Source organism: Phyllostomus hastatus, unplaced genomic scaffold (assembly GCF_019186645.2).
Source record: "Phyllostomus hastatus isolate PE091 unplaced genomic scaffold, TTU_PhHast_1.1 phas_scaffold_760, whole genome shotgun sequence".
Lineage (NCBI taxonomy): Eukaryota > Metazoa > Chordata > Mammalia > Chiroptera > Phyllostomidae > Phyllostomus > Phyllostomus hastatus.
In genome coordinates, this window is record NW_025334040.1 from 817,854 (window position 1) to 832,041 (window position 14,188).

Sequence of the window (14,188 nt, forward strand, 5' to 3'; positions counted from 1 at the left end):
CTGCCAGGGGAGGGGCCGTCCATGCAAATGTGTGTCCATCCAGGGGCTGTCCAGCCCCTCCCTGAGCCCTGGTGCTGGGGCTCAGCTTACACCCCAGACAGGCGGGGATGGAGTTTGGTTTCACCCTTTGGGAGAGCCCTGGGTGGAAGACTTGGCAAATGTGGGTGTCTCTGATAACAGGTCAAGTAATATCATCATAGGTAGGGATACTGAGTTAAGGAAAACACTGTGGGCAAATTTGAAATTACCGAAACTGCATAACTTTTCAATGAAGCATCTGCTGTCATCATCTCACATCAACTCCCTTCAATAAGACTCTCCTATTTTACTTCCTTTGTACTGCCATCCTAAGAAAATTCTGGACAAACCCTTGAGGTTCTTTTTTGTTCTGCATCCAGGAATGTCCCTCTTCCTAGGGAGGGCCAGCCTCCATCCTAGCATCCCACGTCCCTGTCCTTCCAGCCTGCAGGGAGTGCTCCTGACTTTGGGGTGAGGACAGATGACCTGCCCTCCTCCTGAGATCTCAGCCGTGCTAACCCCACCCTCTTCCTAAGCTGGTGATGCAACAGGAACCTGTGTCTCCTTTGGACCCAGGAATGTCACTGGCTGAACCATGACCTCAGTATCTGCAGGAACCTGGGGGCTGCCTGGCCCTGAGTCCACACGGACTTACATAGTTTCCCGGGGCTCTGAGGGGCCCCAAGGCTCCCCACTGCTCTGTGTGTGGAGGAGCCGCCCCGTTGAACACACCCTGTGATGCCTCCTCAGTACGTGTGTTTTCTGTAGAGTAATGTTGCAAAACCCACACCCACTGCTGAAGAATGGGAGGTGTCCTATCAGCCATCAGAATGTATACGATTATATTCGTGATCATATCTGTTTTGTGTTTAGATTATATTCGCTCTGTGTTTGATCACTTCCAGGCTGAAAACAATAATCTCTTTAAGGAATGTTGAAAGAGGAGAAGTAAGAAGAGAACGAAGTTTATCTGGGAAGATGGTGGGAGACTGGCCAGGACCAGCTCCCAGGCTGCTCTGAGGCCTGGACCCTCGTGCTCGCTAAGTCACTCACCTCTGGGCCTCTGCCGACCTCGGGCAGCTTCCTGCTCCCTGCACACCTTCTCCTGGAGGGCTCTCTGCTGCGAGCAGGCGATGCTACCCCTGAGGGGTGACCTGGCTTGAAGCATCGTCTGGGACTTCTTTAGACCCTCAGAATCCAGAAAGGGCTTCCAGCACTCAGGGACTGGGGCAGAAGTGACAGAAAAGTCACTGGCAGAGGCCAGAGAGGAAATATGGGGTCTGGGCTGGGGGCAGGGTGGCAGGTCTGTCTGCTTCATATGGACCTACAGCAGGAGCAGGAGCTTCCTGACTAGAAGGCTGGGACTGGAAGCGCTCCCTGCCCCTTACTGCATCCACCTCGCAGGTGTGATACCGGGGGAAACAAAGCTCCATTTCACCCATCACACCACTGAGTCCCGGCTGTGCTTCTCAATGCCAAACTTCAAGAGGTGATTTTGCAGATTATACTTTTAGAGAAAGAGCTACCCACGCAAGACTGGCAGCTCTAAAGATGGCCATGGCAACAACTGAGACAACATTTGGACAGAAACTGCCCTCAAAATAGAACAGGTGATCTAAATAAGGGAATGAACACCCACCCACCTGCAAACTAAGTCATCATTTATGAAAGAGCCCTGAGCAAGAATGCAATGCGGTTTGGCCTTGGTGCTTCTGGGCAGGTGATTTCATGTTGGAGGTGCACAGGGAGACAGAGCCTATGGTCCCGGAGGCCCTTTATCTGGGCAGCTGAGCAGGGACCATGTGCAGGTTCCATGATGGGTGTTGGCCCTGGAGGATGTAATTTTGTTGCTTCAGTGAGGCAGGGGCTGCAGTAGAGTGAGCATTTTGTAGATAATACTCAGACCCCAAGCAGATGGCAAGATGGGCCTTGCTCATTGAAGAGGAGTAGCTCAGGAGGAAGGACCCTTTTGCTTCTAGAGAAGGGCCTTCAGAATAGAAGATTCACCACTTGGGAGATGGGGCTCTGCTGTAAGCTGCATCCTAGAGGGAGGAAAGGACAGGTGGGGGACGGGAGAGGTGGTGACAGCAAGGCTATTCTACTAGCGTCCAGGACATCCAAGTCCCATCTCCCAGTCACTGGCTCTTCCTCGAATTCTGTAACCCGTTCATGCGGGTGAGCACCAGAATAGAGGCTGAACCTCATGGTACCCACTGCAGTCTCTGCAGCTTATGGGACTCTGGGCACTGATGGATGCCAAAGTTTTTACATTTCTGTCCACACAGAGATGGTTTCTTCATATTTTTCCTCTCAGTTTCCATCTCTGATGGTCAATGTCAGTATTATAGTTCATATCCCAGAGTGGTGTCCCAGGCTGGCCCTGATGCTATCACTACAGAGGCCCTGGAGGGGGCAGGGGTCTTCCTTGGGGCCCCAGTGGAGTCCCTGAGCCCTAAGATTTCATTATAGGGGGTCATCCAAGTGCCATTGACCTTCAGGTTGACATGCGGGTGAGTGAAAAAAGTACTCTCAGATTTGGGCTACAGTGAGATTCCCCTAGTTTGTGGATTTTTTAAATCTCTTGACACTTATTTGTTAAAATACTGGTAGAGAATTTACCATAAGTTAAAAAGAAAAAGAATCAACAGTGAGAAATTGAGAACTCTGCAGTGTACAAGAAAATGAAAAAGACACATGAGAAACAGCATCTCCCCGTCACACTCAATGCAAATACACCCGAAGGAGACTTCACAGCAGTAGCTGTAACTGGCACGTGGAATTCACGTTCAAATGACAGATGAGAAGGACCAATTTCTAGATTTGGAGTGAAAATTAATAATATAAAAAATTAAAATGCTATGAGGAAACTATGAAAATGAAAAAAGTTATTAAAAATAGTTAAAATGCAGATTTTTCTAGGAAGATAAGTAAAGGTTTCAGGAAGTTGAGTAAAATGAACAATTTCCTTAGAAAAAATAAAACACTTTACAATGGAACTATTTCACAAAAAGAACATCAGATGCAGTAACTTATGCAAAAACACTAACTCCTTCAGACACTGGATGTTTCCAATGTGTTTGATATATATGTATATTTATTTCCAAACATTGAAGAAATGGAAGCGTTCCTGATTCCTATAGCAAGCAGGTATTACGGAGAAACCAACACCTGACAGGGAAAATACAAAAAAGGGAAAATTACAGAAAATAATGCAAATTATTAAAGCAAATGTTTTAATCAAAATGCTAACAGAGAGACTCCAAAATCAAACCAGTAAATAGATACAGCATTGCCACAGCTGATTTCTTCCAGATATCCAACGTAGGTGCCATATCGACAAGCCATTAATAAAACACATCATAGTAATAGATGGAAGGATAAAATCCTATGACCTCAGTAGATTCAGGAAAAGCCTCTGATCAAATTTTGAAATACATTTCTGATAAAGATGCTCAAAGTGTGAACAGCAGGCACATTTGCAGTGCAGGAACTCGCACTCCCTCCTCACACACATGACTGAGCCCCACACTCAGCTCTCAGCTACTGAGGTGGGAGGACCACATTCCCACACTGACTGGGAACTGGCCAATGTGACTTCACCTGCGTTGTCATTCAACATCACACAGGTAGTACTAACAATGAAATCAAACAAGAAGAAATCCATGGTTGGATCTTTGCACTGATGGGAACACACACCTGGTCATTCCCCAGCCCCAAAGGTCGGCCACTACCCAAGGAGCTATGGGGCCAGTGCAGCTGGGACACAGTCCTCTCTCTGGGAGCTACAGGGACAGGGCTTCACAGGGAGGGCCAACGAGACGGTGGCAGCTCTGGAACATCCAGGAAAGAAGTCAGTGGTCACTGACAGAGACGCAGGATGCCCAGCCAGTTTGGGTCTGAAGTGACCAGAGATGGTGCCCCCATTCCAGCACCTGGGCTTCAGAGCAGAGCCACTCTGTGTCCCCAGCTGACGGGGGGCTGACTTCCTGTTCTGTCTGAGACCTGTTGTCCAGGGAGGGGGCTGCGTGAGGTGCTGTGACGACAGGGGGTGGGGGAGGCACACCCATTCCCCAGGGGCTGCCCTGGAAGAACCTGGCCCAGGGTGGCGGCAGCAGAAGCAGAAACTGCAGGTGTCCTGAGTGGCACATGCTGGGACGTCCCTCGCCCTGCAGATGAGGACCAGGTTCTCCTGGTCTCAGGTCCCACAGGCCTGCAGCTCTGTGTGAGCACAGAGGACAATGGCACAGGGTGGCTGTGAGAGGCACCTTTGTCCTCAGCTCTCAGCCCAGTGAGGGTCAGGAACCCTGAGCTGCCAGAGCTGATCCTGGGAATGGATCGAGGTTCCATACAGGGTGGATCTGTCATGAGAGATGGGCAGGGTGGAGGCCGAGAGAGTACATGTTGGTGACAACACACACTCTGGGCCTTCCTGATGTGCACTGACTTGGACATAGCCGTGTATCGTGTCCCTGGTTCTTGCTAACCCATCAGGGACTCTGTTCCCAGCACAGCCTCCCCCTGAAAGACAGGACCTTCCTCTCCTTTAAGAAAACTGCACAATGTGTTGCTGCCACAGACAGGCCTGAGGCAGCGTTCAAAGGATGTGACACATGTTCCTGTCACAGTCCCCTGTGGAGGGTCTCAGACCTGAGTTCAGGCCAACCAAACCGAGAAATCAGCTGTCTTCCCAGAGGAGTGGGGACTGCACGGGAGAACTGCACTGCAGGGGACAGCAGGTTTTTGTCTCACTTCCCCAAGCCCTGTAGCACTGTGGGACCACTGCTACTGCTGTCCCATGCTGAGCAGTAATAGTTGGCCTCGTCCTCAGCCTGGAGCCCACTGATGGTGAGGGTGCCGACACTGCCAGACCTGGAGCCAGAGAATCGGTCGGGGATCCCCGAGGGTCTATTGCTAGTTCTATAGATGACGGTTTTAGGGGGTTTTCCTGGGAACTGTTGGTACCAGCTCACATATTGACCACCCCCGATGTTGGTGCTGCTTCCAGTGCAGGAGATGGTGACGGTCTGTCCTAGGTTCCCTGACACTGAGGGCGGCTGCGTCAGCACAGCCTGGGCCCAGGACCCTGGAGGAGCGAGACACACAGAGATGGTGATTCTGGGTCCAGAGACAGGAGCAGGAAGAAGATACCCAAGTGTCCTCCCAAGGTCTCCTCCCCTGTCCCCTTATCCAATCACCTGTGCAGTGAGCCAGGAGGGTGAGCAGGAGAGGGGACCAGGCCATGGTGGAGTCCATCCCTGAGTCCTGCCTTCTGTGGCCCCACAGCTGAAGCAGAGCTTCCACCACACCTCTCCCTTCCCCTCTTCATACTCTGAGAGAGGGAGGACCCACTCATGCAAATGAGACCTCCCAATTTCTGATCCCTCCCTGGGCCCTCTGTCAGGTACCTGTGCCTGGGGATTTCAGGGGGGTTAGGGGTGAGCCTGTGTGAGACCCGGGGCATGTAAGGTCACTGCTGTGTGCCCTGAGCAGTGGAGACCAGGCAGTGCCAACTCACAGGTCCCAGCTCTGATTACCCCGGTTCTACAGGAGCAGTCCCTGAGCGCCCCCTGGTGCCCAGACCTAGACACTCCACTGTGTATCATGTTGCTGAGGCCCATCACAGACAGACCCTGCCTCCCCACAGCCCTGTTCCCCGACCTGCACTCTTAGGGGCATTCCCGATGCCCCCTTATGGGGGTTCCAGTCACTCCAGAACACTTTCATGTCCTACTTAGACTCCTCAGGGTGAGTCAGTCCACACGTCCTCGGCTGGTCTGTGTGGTCAGCACTGCGCTGCTGCTTTCACTCAGGTCGTCTTCCCTGGAGCGGGGTCAGGCCCAGAGCAGTGACTGTCCCACAGTGTAATGAGCTCTATTTCAGGACAGTTTTATTGTTTACTGTGACTTCTCCGTTGTTACACATTAACTACTGTTTGTCCAAGGCACAAAAAAGTATTTCAATGTTTTTCCTTTTTTTCAGCAGACATAAGTGTATTTTCATGCATATAATTTTGGCCAAACTTTATCTATGACCTGGTGTGGGAGGTTTGCCTGCAGACTGCCCCGGTCCACCGCGGATGAGAATGAATCTGACGAGACATGATCTGCTTGGGGAGGAAAGGAGGCCGATCTCTGAAGGAGAAGGACCAGAAGCCAGTTCCTCAATGGGTTTGTATTGGGTTTATTTGCAAAGAAAAACAAGACCTCTACCTAATGCTCATCAATCATTGTCAGGCAGTATTAATCAAACAATAGATAACCTAACCTTGTCTTGACTGGACCAGCCCCACAGTGCCCCCTGCTGGTCTCTGATCCAGGGCCCACTAGCACCTCGACTACACCCCGCATTTCTGGAGGGCAACCAGATTTGGCCCTGGGACCTTTGGGATGTCACTACCAGGAACAGGGAATGAGTGGGTGTCTCCGTGGGGCTGGGACTAAGACATTATTGTCTCTAGATAACTGATCACTTCCAGGCGACTGCATGCATGAGGCATTCACTGTTTTTATGTCGCCAGATACTTCAGGTTTTCTTGACATGTCCTCTTGCTTCTTCTGCTTGTGCGATGCCACTTCACATATAGAAACATCTTAATCCAAGTTTGAGGCTCAAAACCTTCACTGCACTCTGCTGGTTCACACTGACAGAGAGTCTATGGGATCTACACTTATTCCATGACATTGTCTTCTTGGTGTGCTTTGGAGACACTGCTGTTCGATTCCCACCCCCACTGCCCAGGTATTGGCAGGCTGAGTTCCTCTCGGTCTCCATACTCAACGCCGTCAGAGAGAAAGTGTCCTCCTGCTCTCCTCTCCGGCCTGTCATGTCCCCTTCAGTGCTATTGTGATACTTTATTCTTTCCTCCTTAGTCTATATTTTATATTTATGATGCTTTCCCCTCTAATCTCTTTCAGTCTAATCTTAAAATTATGTGCATTCTAAAGACTGAAATCAACAGCTTTATAATAAGCATCTCTTTTGTGTATATTGTTTCTCCTTTTCAATGTAATGGCCTCATTCCACACTGAGTCATAATCAACTTGTGTGAAAATGCCTCCAGTGTTAACCTGGAAGAAAAACCAGACCTTTCTGGAAATGTCCTTGTGTTTTTCATACTTGATGGACCTGAGGGTTGCCTCATAGGCTCTAGATGCCAAGAAACTGATGTTTTTTTAAAGCCTTTAAATAATTAAGATTTTTGTTATTGAACTGGTGCTGGTAAAGGTTATGAGTCTGACAGCTAGGGCCTTAAAGGGACAGGGCTCCCTCTTGTTCCTGGGAATCTGGAAGCTCCTCAGTGAATCCAGGAATTGTATCTCCTGAGATTTCTCAGGAGAAAGAGAACACTCTGCTGTGTGCAGATGTCAGACCTCAAGGAATCATCAGCACATCCTGGGCCAGGCTCAGGGCACCTGAAGCTCCTCCCTGAGCAGCTGTGCAGGGACCACAGCAAAGTCCCACAGCGCCCCCTGGTGTTGGCAGGGCACACATCTCCAAGTTCCCTGAAGGCCTTGGAGCCCAGCTGGTCCCTGCAGCTCAGCAGGTCACTGACTGCATCCCCATGTCGATGACAGGACTCCCCCATACTGTGATTCTGATGCACTGTGTATGGTCACAACACAGTCCCCCACTCCACGATGGAGGCCCCACCTGTGCCTCATTCCTGACTGTGAGACACACATGCCTCTCAAATTCCAATGATGCTGTTGTTCTCAATGCTCTGCACACAGTATGCCCACAGTCCCCACACCTCCCTGTCCCACTCTCGGTGGCAACAGGCAAGTTCCCATCTATACTCTCCACAGCCACACAAGTTCCTCTGACTGCTGCTAGAGTTTGTCCTCACTTTACTGTGTTCTTTGCATAATTACCAGTTATACTTCACATGTACACATGTGGTGAGGCCCCTCTCTGATGATACATCTCTCATACACACCCTCTCTACAATAATTAAGGGAAAATCTTTGGTATCTCATTCTAGGGTTTTGGTGCCGGTCAGCATTGGGTCCCGTCTCCTCCCTCCCGTCTCCCGTCAGCAGCCTGTGAACGAGCACACGTGGACCCTGGGGGCTAAACTGAAGCTGACACCTGGACCCTTTGGGGTTAAATACTGGTCCAACGCCCCCTCCCATTTCCTAGCATTGTTGTTAGGAGAGACACTAGCAACTCTTCACCCTACTGCACATCCAGAAACAGTGTCAGCTTAGACCTACTGGGGGATGACTCTTGGCCACTGGGCAAGGCAGGAGCAGTCCTGAAAGAGCTCACAGCAGGGCATCCCTGCATCCACTAGTGTCATCACTTGCTCTGTTTGGAATCTCTAACTTCTGCCATAGTCCAAATAAGTCGTCCTCAGGGAAACCATTTAGCCTGCTTTCCTGAGGGAGGTGGGATTTCAAGATGGCCTGCTTGGGAAGAACCACAGGCTCAGCGACTGGAGCTGGACTCTGGCTGTAAGGATGCTCACTGTCCTCTTCTTCCACCTTCCGTTCTGGATGCCCCGCCCCTTCACTGAGCACCTGGTCCAGATCTTTATCTGGCAGGGGGAGCAGACATCAGTTCCGTATGCCCATATGCTCCAATCCCATGTCCTTCTCAAGATGTGGGCTGTTTCCATTATGTTTCTACTATGTTTCACTCTAACATTCCTCTTCATAAAGCATAGCTGTATAATGTCACTGATGTTAACCTGAAAATAAAAAGCCAATGTGAGAGGCTACAAGCATTTGTTTGGGATAAAAAATAGTTGCAAGCCTGGGGCATAGTTTCCTGCAGAAAGCCACATTGTGTCCAATAATGGGGTGAAAGCAATGGTTTTCATGAGATAGGGCAGGGATTAATGTCATGGATAGAAGAGAAGTATTTCTATTGGTAATAATTACCCAACAAAGAAATTTCTGCAGTGAAAGTAAGCAAAGTTATTCTTTAGCTGCACATTGTGGGTCCAGTACTAAGGAACACCTTGAATGGTGAACCCTGTAGTCAGGCTGTCTGCTCTCCCTTCAGCTTTGCAAACAGTTGTCTAGAGCAGGCAGTTGCTTTGACCCAAAACAAAGTTTATGCATTCCTGCCCTCAAGCACCACAGAGGCTGGAGAAGGAAGACGAACAAGGAACATCCTCTAGGATGGGGGCTCCAGCTCCATTTCCCAGCGGCTCTGCCTCCTCTGCTTCTTTACGCCCAATTATGAAGTTGTCTTGGTTTTTAAAAGCCGGCCAAGCCACCCTCAGACCTGACTGTGTGTGCATGTGTCCTCATGGGAACGACCTTTCCTTTGCTGTCCTGTCCATTACCTGTGAAATTGTGGGTGACATTGGCTCCTATTTTAAAGAGGACTTTGTCTTCATGAAATGGTGGGTTAAATCCTGTCATGGCTTAGAAATGTGGATCTGATTGCACCCCCTGGGGCCGTAGAGAACAACCCTTCTGAGTCCCCACTCCCTAGACCAACTTCTGTGAACAGGACACGGGGTGGTAGAAGCACAGGGTGCACTGAGCCCTGGGTTTTTGTTTCACTTCCCCCCTGCATGTGTCACTGTGGTGATGGTTGCTGTACCACAGAAAACAGTAGTACTCGGCCTCGTCCTCGGGCTGGGCCCCCGACAGGGTCAGGGCAGCTTTGCCCCCGAGGAGGGAGCCTGAGAACCGGGCAGGGGTCCAGGAGTATTTACTGTTTGTACAATAGATCAGTGACACGGGGACTTGGCCAGACTTCTTCTGGATCCAGTCTGGAGAGTGATTGCTGGTGACGGCTCCAGTGCTGGAGGCACAGGTGAGAGTGACGGTCCCTCCTGGGGACACAGTCAGTGAGGGCTCCTGAGTCACCACAGGCTGAGACCTGGACCCTGAAATGAAAACAGACACATGTCAGGAATGAAGAATAAAGGCAGAGGGACCCCCCTGAAAGGCTGGTGCCGGAAGTGTCCCTGGACCTGGGCAGAGGGTGAGGAGGAGGAGCCAGGGCAGAGGTGTCCAGGCCATAGTGGACACTTTCCAAATCCCCTGGCCTCAGGCTCGGGCTGCTCTCTGGGTGTCCCTTTAACTCCTCCTCAGCTCCCTGGGTGAGGGGTGTGTTTGGTGGGGCATTATGCAAATATGATCACACAACATCATCAAATTCTGGGTCCTCAGGACGGTTCTTAGCTTTCTTGTGAGCAGAACGCATTGGTTGTGTGAGCTTTCAGTCTGTCCCTTGAGGGGAAGCACCTGCTGTCTGTCAGGTCTAACTCAGGCCGTGAATGTGGGCACAGGGCCTTTTCCATTAGTACCATTTGAGTTGGTTGATATCAGCCATGCACCTCTGAGAAGATCCACAGCGCCCCCTGGTGACGTCCTCTCAGAAACAGTCATGGTGGATGGAACTGCAGAAGGATGGTGGCCCTTCCTGAGTGAATGAATGAATGAAAGTAAAAAGTTGACCTATTCCTGATTTCTTGCACAGAGTTTTCTTTTTTAATTTTACATATTCTGTTTTCAGTTCTATAATTCCCATTTGCTTTGTTTTCATGACTTCTATTTACATTCTGAGTTTTCCTTTTTCCATTTGTACCAGGAACACTCATTGTTGCCCTTCAGGTGGATTTCAGGGTCATTGCCAGACTGATATCTGTCACTGTGTTTCCTCATCGGAGTCATCTCAGTGTTTGGGTCAGGTCACTCTCTTTTCTCACCAAGTTTTAATTTCTTGCTTCTTGAAAAATCAGGTGGGGTTTTACTGGATCCTGGACTTTGGGGGGTCACAGGAGGAGCCCCTGAGTCCCATCTCCTCTGTCTTCCCTCAGGCCACCCTCCTGCGGAGCTGCAGCACAGAAGGTCAGGGGGTGGGTGTTCCGCTCCCACTGGCCCCAGCAGGGGGGAGCCCTGATTCCACTGGTCTGTGCTCTGATGCCTTCCTGGGGACAGTGAGCCAATGACTGTCACCTGCTGGTTCCCTTCAAGCAGGGTGAGAGACCAACCCACTGCTGGTCCCTGCTGACCTCAGGGAGAGAAGCACAGAGCTGAGGGGAGTATCTGTGTTCAGTGGGTGGGCACTCACTCCCCACTAGACTCTTTGGTCCTAGTAACACCAGGGAGGAGAGAGGACACCTGTACTGCTGACTCCTCTCCCCTCACCTCGCCCTGTACCCCCTTATTCAGTGCTGTTAACGCAGGTGGGGGCCAAGCCTGTGCTTTCCATGGTCCCCACACTCACCATCAGGGGGCGCAGGAGAGCAGACTAGCTCTGTCTTGTGCCACTTCATTCAGTCTCTTTACTGAGTGATGAAGTTCAAGTTCAGCCCACCCCTGAGTGGCTGGAATCATGGGTGAGCATTTTTGTCTGGTTAGAGTAAGGAGAAAAACATAGTCTCACCAAGTATGTTGGGGAATGTTTCTTTCTCCTCTGTTTTCTTTCAAACTGTGTGTTCGCTATTATTTCCCACTTACACTGTTTACTAAAATAAATTTAAGAAGTCCACCTGAGGCCAGATTTGTGTTTTTGAGCTTTGAAATGACAACGATAAACAACTTAAAGAGCTGTCACGGCACACAGGAAAGTAAACAGAACTCATCTGTCATTCTGTCAGACATCACAGCAGAAACACAGGGCGCGTCATCACTCGCTTGTGATTCTGCATCCAGTATCGAGATTACTGCAGATTCAAGATGAACTGCACATTATTTATAGAACAATTAGTCCAGTGATTTTGATTAAGGTGATGTATTCTGAAATATAAATAGGGGAAGCTGTTCACATCTAATTTGCAATAACGTGCGAATCTTTTTTGAGTGTGGCCATGACAGACGACGTAGTGTTTCCTAACACTCCCAGGTCTCTGGGTCCCTGCCTGGGAGCCGAGGCCCCAGGGCAGCCAGGTCAAGGGGTGGGAACCCTGTTTTTGTTGTCATGCCACCAGGAACTCCAAAACCAGGTCCACAGTGATTCTGTTTGCATTAGGAAACCAGGTAGCAAATGGGACATTTATGTTGAACCATAAAGACAGCCAGGGGTGGGAACGTTAGGTCTCTGGGTTGACAGCACAAGTGATAACAGAAGCCAAAACCTGAACCAGTGTTGGTCACAGTCGGGGACAGGACAGTGATGGGTCACCACAGAGGGGAGGGCACATGTACACTTCACGTCCATGTGGCATGGGAGCTCTTTGTGGCCGGTGGTTATGAAGTCCTGTGACTGTGCTAATCAGCCTCCTCAACAGGCTGGTCCTCACAGGTGGTCAAAGAGGCTGTGAGCACCAAGTAGGAGCTGGTGAACAGGGATGACTCTCAGGGACCTTTGTCCCAGGTACAAAAGTGGAGTGTGTAAGTGATGTCACTTCAGATTTTTGGACCATTACCATGGCAATGTTCAATGTGTTTGCCGACATATGTTCAGGAGAAGGTCATGTCGGATCTGGGCTCATCAAGACCCCCATGGGGGGGAGGGGAATATGACACAGGAACAGGGGGAGCACCCGCTCCGGCTGCCCCATAGCCCAGTCCACAGCCAGTACTGTTAACATGCTCTAGTGGGTTAAGAGAGGACAAGGGGACAAAGTGCCTGTGGGTTTAGGAAACCCCACTCACAGGGGTCCCCATGGTCCTGAGTGGTGGCAGCTGTGAGAACATCTCATCCATGGACCCACTTCACCCACGTGTCTGGAGCAGGCTCAGCATTTCCCCAGCAATAGCACGGTATCCCCACATGATAGTGACCCAAAAAGATATCTCTGGGATACAGGTCACAAATGGCCCCTTTAATAATCCTTTCACATGATTTAGCTGAAGGCTTAGGGACTCAGAAAAGGCTCCAGGCCAGCTCTGTGCATGGAGTTCCTCCTGGGCCTGAGTCTGTGCCAAGGATCTCACCTCCTAGCACCTCGTCAGTGATACACAATGCTTTTTAACCAGCCTTGTGCTCAGGAGCCTGGGAGGAAGGACAAGGTCACTGCTGTGTCCTCCAGGACAGCAGAGTCCCTGCTGTGGTGGACAATAACCCACTGGGAGGGTCCCCAGGCTCTGGGAAAAAAAGAGCTCCCTCCTTATTTCAGGAGAGAAACAGCAGTGTCAAATGCTCTGGTTATACTACACTTGGGAAACAGGTATCATTTCAGTGAAATCATGAATAGTTTATTCTGTGTTGGTTCTGTTTTCCTGACACTTCAGAAACATGGACTAAAAAATACAGACTAGACCCACTGTAAACCCGGAGACACTTTCAAGTAAAGTTTGCAAACAGAGGAGTTGTTTTTAAATGTTCAATTGTTGTGAACCAAAACTCTGTTAGGCTGAGGTTTTGTCCAACTTCCCCATCTGCGTGTGTCACTGTGAGGAGCATTATTGTACCAGATCGCACCGTAATAGTCCGCCTCATCCTCAGGCTGCAGCCCAGAGATGGTCAGGAGCCCTGCGTTGGCCGAGGTGTCTGTGGATCCAGAGAAGCGGCTGGGGACCCCGGGGCCCTGGCCCTTGTTTCAGTCTGAGTAGTAATACAGCAGATACCGGGGAAGGCTCCCTGACTTCTGCTGGTACCAATATATTCCATAGCTGCCAACGCTTCTGAGGGTGCAGGTGAGTCTGGCTATTGCTGACGGTGATGCAGAGTGAAGGGCAGCTGAGTCAGTACAGCCAGGGAGGGGGAACCTGCAGAAATACAGACTTGTCAGTGCTGGAGCAGAACTAAGGGAAGCTTCTCAGGAGATGGAGCACAAAGGGAATAAACTTGGGAACTGAGCCCTGGTCCCCAAGGCCTGTCCGTACCTGTGCAGTGAGAGAGGAGCACGAGGAGGAGAGGAGTCCAGGCCATGGTGCACACAGCCCCTGAGCCCACAGTGGGGCTGGGCTGCCCAAGCCTCCTTTTCTCCCCACCCTCTGCCAGGGGAGGGGCCGTCCAGGCAAATGTGTGGCCACCCACGAGCTGCCCAGCCCCTTCCTGAGCCCTGGTGCTGGCGCTCAGCTCACACCCCAGACAGAGGGGGATGGAGGTTGGCTTCACCCCTTGAAAAATCAGGCATCAAACAAGATCAGGTACTTTCAGGGTAGCAGGGCCTTACAGAGTATCTGAATGAACCTCAATCACTAATTTGAAAGAACATAAGCACCCCTGTGTTCATTGCCGTATTGTTTACAATCACCAAGATATAGAATCAGCCTAAGTGTCCATCAGTAGATGAGTGGATAAAACAACTATGGAACAT

The 14,188-nt window shown here is 50.5% G+C and overlaps 1 gene segment (V, D, J or C); it reads right to left on the bottom strand.

The window, feature by feature from the left end:
- Positions 1-4,763: 4,763 nt before the first annotated feature.
- LOC123810863 lies at positions 4,764-5,331 on the bottom strand. The segment is given in 2 exon segments: positions 4,764-5,101; positions 5,214-5,331. Coding segments are annotated over 2 exon segments (396 nt in total).
- Between the last annotated feature and the right edge of the window lie 8,857 nt (positions 5,332-14,188).